This window comes from Macrosteles quadrilineatus, unplaced genomic scaffold (assembly GCF_028750875.1).
Source record: "Macrosteles quadrilineatus isolate MER2022 unplaced genomic scaffold, UCM_ALF_1.0 Scaffold_2__2_contigs__length_208266976, whole genome shotgun sequence".
Taxonomy (NCBI): domain Eukaryota; kingdom Metazoa; phylum Arthropoda; class Insecta; order Hemiptera; family Cicadellidae; genus Macrosteles; species Macrosteles quadrilineatus.
Genome location: NW_026542595.1, coordinates 46,345,673 through 46,352,648, shown reverse-complemented (window position 1 = coordinate 46,352,648; position 6,976 = coordinate 46,345,673). Strand labels below are relative to the sequence as shown.

General features: G+C 34.8%; 1 protein-coding gene across 1 annotated transcript; it reads left to right on the top strand.

The window, feature by feature from the left end:
* Positions 1-234: 234 nt before the first annotated feature.
* Positions 235-1,185, top strand: LOC128984143 (uncharacterized). The gene has a single exon (XM_054403432.1). The coding sequence runs from the start codon at positions 235-237 to the stop codon at positions 1,183-1,185; it is 951 nt and encodes a 316-aa protein (XP_054259407.1).
* The last annotated feature ends 5,791 nt before the right edge of the window (positions 1,186-6,976 follow it).

The following is a 6,976-nucleotide window of genomic DNA, read 5'->3' as shown; positions in this document are numbered from 1 at the left end:
ACAGTATCTTGAGCTTAACTTATGCAAACGATCAATAAATCAAATTAAAGCATATACGTTACTGATTATTTTGAGTCCAGAACATATCAGTCCAGCTCCGTCCGCCGAGCTGATAAGACCTCTGCTTATCTCTCTGTGCACGTTTGCCTAGTAGTCTATACTGTGCAAGCATCAACAAGTTTCTAAAAGTGAATCTTTTGATTTCAAGCTGTTAGTTTTGTGCTTTTATTAATTATGTCGACCTGTGGCGTCTGTAGGAAGTGTTGTGAAGGTGTTGGAAACTCTGTTAAGTGCACCGGTTGTGGTAGTGTTTTCCATGCTGACTGCATCAAGAAGCAAGATGGTGAAACAATTAAGCCACGTGCGTGCAAAGATTGGAAGTGTAGAGACTGCAAACAATCTGCGGTAAGTACAGGCAGTGGCTCTTCAACGACTACAACTTCAATAACAAAAGAGTTTTTCTTAAAAGTCATGGAAAATGTCAAAAATGAGATCACCAATGAACTTAAAGGTGTGAAAAAGGAGACTCTTGAGTTAACCACGTCAGTGCAGCACCTGTCAGATACTGTCGACGGTGTAGTTAGTCAGATGAATGATTTTAAAAAGGAAATTATGTATATTCGGAAGGAAAATGAAGATCTGCGTGCCAAAAACAATACATTAACCTCACAACTTGGAAAATTAAATGATAGGATACGAGATTTGGAACAGTACAGCAGAACAAACAATGTGGAAGTTAGTGGGATTCCAAAAACTGCTAATGAAAACGTCAAATCTTTAGTGAAGGACATTGGATCAGCATTGGGTCTGGAGGTGGAGACAAGCAGCATCGCAGCAGCCCACAGAATCCCTTCGTACAATAAAACCCGAGTGCCATCCCTGGTGGTACAGTTTACGGAGAGGACAATGAAGGAAGCATTTATCAACAAGTTTAAGGAGGCTAGGGCAAGGAATGAACACCTCACGGCTGATAAAGTGAACAACACCTTTCCCCGGGACAGAGTGTTCGTGAATGATCACCTATCTCCAGAAAACAAGATCTTCCTATCCAAGTTGAAGCAGAAGTGCGCTGAAGTCGGTTACTCTTTCGTATGGTGTCGAGGTGGGAAATTCTTTGTGCGGAAATCTGAAGGTGAGAAGGCGATCAAAGTGAGTACCTACGAGGAGATAGTAAAGATCAAATAACTGTTCTTCAGCTGTACCTAATTTCTGGTTTTATAAGGATTTTGAATGATTTAAATTTTATTAACTTGGTTTGAAAACTAAAACATGGTAGATACAAATTTAAATAATTACGAAACAAACTTATCTGTCTTTTATGACACTGAAATTAACATTACTTTTAATTTTATATATGCAAATATAAGATCTTTAAGAAGAAACTTTAACAACTTTCTAGTAGAATTAAACAGTATTAAAAGCAAAATTCATTGTATTGTTCTTAGCGAAATTTGGATCAAAGATGATGAGGTTAATCTATATAAAATACCTGGATTTAATAGTTTTGCTCGTTGCAATGACACTTACAGAGCTGGAGGTGTAATTTGTTATGTAAATGAAGAGGCCAATGTATCACAAATTAATATTGAAATGATTACAGCTGATGTTATGGTTCTGAAGTTAAAAATAAAAAACACATTTTTTAATGTTTTTAGTATTTATAGATTGTTAATGTACTCTGAAATTACTTTTATAAATGAATTATCTGATAAATTAATTGATTTGAAAAATAATACTATTTTTATAGGAGATGTGAATATTAATTTGTTAAATTCTAGTCATAATAATGTACAGAACTACCTTAGCTTGTTAAATAATCATGGTTTTATATCTGTTGTACATAACCCAACTAGAATTACCAACACTTCTAAAACGCTTGTTGATCATATTTTTATCAGACATGCCAATTTAAATATAGGTATTCAATAGTGTAATATTTGATATAGGATTAACTGATCACTGTTTATTAGGTTTAAAGATGTACCATTCAAATAAGAGCATTATATCAAAAGAACATGATAGTTCATTCTATTTTCAAAACACTGTGAACTATGATTTAGTGAAAAGAAAATTAGAAAGTGAAAACTGGGAAGAATGTTTCATTACAAATGATGTAAATTATAGTTACAACATATTTCATGAAAAACTAGCGTCTATTGTAAGTAATTCTATGCTAAGCCGTAAACAAAACAGACTACATAAGTCAAAATCTTTCAGTCCCTGGATAAATTCAAACTTGATTAAAAGATTAGATAAGCGTAAAAAATTGTATGCTATACATAAAAAAAGACCTTATGACTTAACTTTCAATAATTATTTCAACCGTTTCTGTGAAAAATTACGAATAGATATAGATACAACAAAAAATGATTACCTAACAAATAAAATTAATAACTGTAATGGTGATTCAGCTCAATACTGGAAGGTAATCAATAATACAATAGGCTGGAAGGATTGTAAGAGTGTCACAAAGATTGAGTTAGATAACGGCACTGTTATAAGCGATCCAAAACATGTGGCTGAAGAAATAAATAGTTACCTAATCTCAGTGCATGACCTTGGTCAAGGTCATGGGTGTCCACTCCCTCCCCAGCCCCAACCATTGCACTTCCAACCACATTCCTTTTACATTACTCCAACCACTTACAATGAGGTTTTAAGTATTGTTAATAGCTTAAAAAACAAAAAGTCTACTGGCTTTGATCATTTTACCGTTGATTTAGTCAAGAGAATCTGTGAATTTATAGCACCTGTCCTTGTTCATATAATTAACTTAAGCTTCTCAAGCGGTATATTTCCTGAAAAATTAAAATCCAGTGTAATTGTTCCGATTTATAAGAAAAGTTCCTCTACAAAAATTGATAATCTAAGACCAATTAGTTTGCTATCAGTTTTTTCCAAAATCATCGAGAAAATGAGTTTCATAATTAAAAGTAAGTTGATAAAGTCCTTCATCTGAAAACTTATACGTATGCATATAAGTTTGTATGAGTATATCAATATAGGGGTATATGATTTTGGGGGAGACTCGACACTTTTTAATTATTACATTTGGAGAGTATTTGATGTTATTTTGAACAACAGGTCACTCACAAGAGGGTTACGCTTTAAGGCACCCTAAAACCCTCACAACTATGAAAAACCTTTATCGATGTAAATTTTTTAGGCAAATATATTAAGCAAGCATATCAATATGCAAATATATCAATATGCAAGCAAACTGATTAAGAGGGTCAGGACTTTTTTGATCATAGATATTATAGACTGTTAAACCCAATGAAACATATTTCTAACCTGGGAACTAATGTTGCTTTATGTTCTTTCACTTAGAGGAGGTTCCGCATTCAGACACTTGAAACATTCCTCTTTGTTTGGTACTTTTAAAATTTTTGTTTGTTTTCGGAAGTGCTTTAAGAGTGCTTCGGTTTCTGATGTAGTGCAATGTCGTTTTATACTAGAGGCCTTGCGCTTCTTTGTTTTAGTTGTTGAACTAAATTCTGCAGTTGTGTGCTGCGTAACGTGTTGTGGTGATGGGTTTTCTGTTGCCAAATTCAGTTCTGCCGTCACTGATTTCTGTTGTTCTGTAGGAGTTATACCTTTATTGTCATTATCACGGTCAGACACTAATTGAGTTTATATTGTTTCTCCCGAGAATATTATTGATGTGAGCCCCAATAGGCGCTCACGGACACACACAAAGACACAAATATATATATATATATGTATACTTTTTTATTCTCTGACTTTTGTTTCAAATTTTTTTTGTACATTTTGAATTTTCTGTAATTTTATTGTCCTGAATAACTTCTTGACCAGCAATGTATGTCATTCGAGTATCGGTCCTGATAATGATTGGAGTGTCCAATCAAAATCACCACTGGTCATCATCATCTTTTATATATACTGTATTTACTGTATATTAGTATATAGTTATTAACAGTATAAGTCTAAAAAATGTACGTTTGAAGTGGACATATTTGAGTTTCTTTCCGTAAATGTTCTAGAAAGGCCTGATACAGCTTTATCGTAATATAATTATGTTAAAGCTCAATAGAAGTTAGTCCACGTTGAACTACATGTGGTTTAGTGATCATGTATACATCATGCGTGTGTGTTATCTTTTTACAAGGGTATACATATTTAATTATCAATATATAGTATTTTTAAGCACACAGACGTTGTATTTTCCCCATTCCTCAGTTGGATTTGTATTGTTCTCGACATACAATTCTATTATGTGATTTGTTTTTAATTTCGGATAGAAACACCACCCTTCTTCAGCATTCAATTATATCAAGGAAATAATCCATCCGGCACTATTTTCTCAGGAAATTTTACGATTGTGTATTAGTATTGTGAAGTGGGCATCTTTTCCAAAAGAATGTACAAAGACAAAATAAAAGATACAGTTTAAGCCGAAAAAGTGTTTTAACTATAACTATTGAAAAAAAAAACTATAATCTTAAAAAGATAAGAGCAGACAAGTAAGATACAGAGGATGCAAGCATATCGGGCATTTTTAGCTCTGGTATAATCTGGTGGAAATTTACTTTTAACGAGCAAGGAAGAGCCCGAACGGCGATGGCCATATAGCATTTGTTGTAGATTGAATGAATAAAACCATTATAAACTAATTTTGTGATATGAGAGAAACTTCTCTAGTGATGTAGTTCGGAGATAGATTGTCCAATTTAAAAATGCCAAGGGAGGTGTTTGGACGGAATGGATCTCCATAGAAGTCACTAACTTTTTCGAATAGGATTTGACGAATAGGCAGCAGCAGTTATCGGGGGAGGAGTGTGATAGTCTAAATGATTGAAACTGGGACATTTTAAATTGCATGGCTGAATCACAGTTTGTAAGAATAGGTCCTAGGCAATGTGTTTTCATGTACTGCGGTAGGGTGGAGTGGTTTAAACTTGTTTTCATTTTAGAAAAGGGGTGAAAATTGATATCTGCGCTGAATATTTTACCAAGTCTCTTTACAATTTGTTGGAGAGGTTTGTCCCGTTTCCTAACAAGCTTGTTAATTGTGTAAGAAAATTTTCAAACTTAATAGCAAGACATGAGTCTAGTGGTCCGAATGTTGTGGTATTATCATCAATGTGAGTAAGGCCGTGTAAATTATGCGTTATGAATTGTTTTCCATAAATTACTTCAAATGTTTTTACAAAATGACGACAAAGATTTTTTGCATAATCTTTATATACATCACAGTGACGTAAAATAATTGTCATCGACACATGAAGTATTATGAAACGGTTGTAAATGTCTTGGTGATCTGCTGATAAAGTCATTTTTAAGCCAATTGTTACATTCCAACGTTTAAAATCATCTATGGATCTCAGTTTACGACAGAATCCACGAGGAATGTAGGCCTACCTCTGAAGGAAAACTAGTTTTGTTAATATTTATTTATTTATACACAATTTACAATAGCTACAGGTATAAACCCAAAACAGCTATAATGAAAAATAATACAATATTAATACATAGAGTGAAGAACAAAAAAATACAAAAAGTGCACATAAATAGACAATACAAAACCAGTGATGATAATAGTAAAAAAGAGTGAATACAAGTTAATAAAAATGGACAACGTTTTTGAAAATTTCACTTATTTTGGCTGCAAATCTAAAGGGATGGATTACATTACGTAAGCAAAGCGTTTATCTTAAATTCAAACTGCTTAATAGTGTCAGAAAAAACATATATTTTACTATTGTGGACATTTAATAAACGTAAGCCTGTAAAAAGTGAAAAACTGTAAAATTGAACAGTGTTACCACGAGGGATATAAAATAAAATTGACGACCTTGAATTATTATTGTTATTATTTTATTAATATTGTTGCCATTACTCTTGATTTAAATTTGCAAGTAGGCGTGCCAAACCTCCAAGTTGAAAGCGTAGTGCGCATTACCCCTAGGCAAACTAAATGCATATAGTCTAGTGGAAATTATGCTACAAAATGAGGGAGCGCGGCAGTGGTCCGAAAGTCAGTACTCCGAAAGGCACTGGTCCGAAAGAAATTACATGGTCAGGCACTGCTTCGAATGGCATAAGTTCGAAAGGCACTGGTTCGAAAGTCACAACTCCGAAAGTCACTAGTCAGAAACATTTTGTGCATCCAGGCACTGGTCCGAAACAATATGTGCATCCAGGCACTGCTCCGAAAGTTATAACACCGAAAGTCACTAGTCAGAAAAGAATGCAAGGGTCAGGCACTGGTCCGAAAGAATGTGCGTGGTCAGGCACTGCTTCGAAACGTGGTTCCCCCTCGCAGCGAATGGGCGGAGCTATACAGGTGTGGAGTGGGAGCAGCCTCCCGTCCCCCCTACCTCTTGACATGCCACTACTTTTTGGCGTGGTGACGACAGTGTCGGTTAGTCACTTCTCACTTCACTCGATCACTCTACGTTACCACCAGGACCAGGACCAGGGGCAGTTGACATCGGGGATACTCCCCAGGATATATTTTCCTTAACAATGTTGCTATGTTTTTAGTGAAGGAAATTATTCCATAAAAAAAAGTGTAACCCTGATAAAATTGTACTTAAGGGTGCGCTCTACATCAGCTCGTATTTTTCAATACGTAGTTGCTTAACGCCGATGTTCCTATAGCTACCATTGCATTGTACAGCGCCATAAAGAGCGCTTGCAATCCTTTCGAATCTGGGTCATTACTTCGTCCTTAAACTTTTTAATAAACTAACTGCAGATTCTTGATTTTCTCTAAAAATTATTTGTATGTGTTAAAACTTATCATAGAAAAACGCGTAGCCTACGGAATTTTAACATTTTTACCAATCTTTGAGCCCAAAATAAGCTGATTACCTACAATAACATTGACGAAATATATGACACCAAGATCGTTTAAATCGGTTCACAATTGGGGCTACAAACAGTTAGAACTAAGCCCCTTGCATTTGCACGCGCCAGACAGGTAGAGCGCAGCCTTTAGGTTATTGTAATG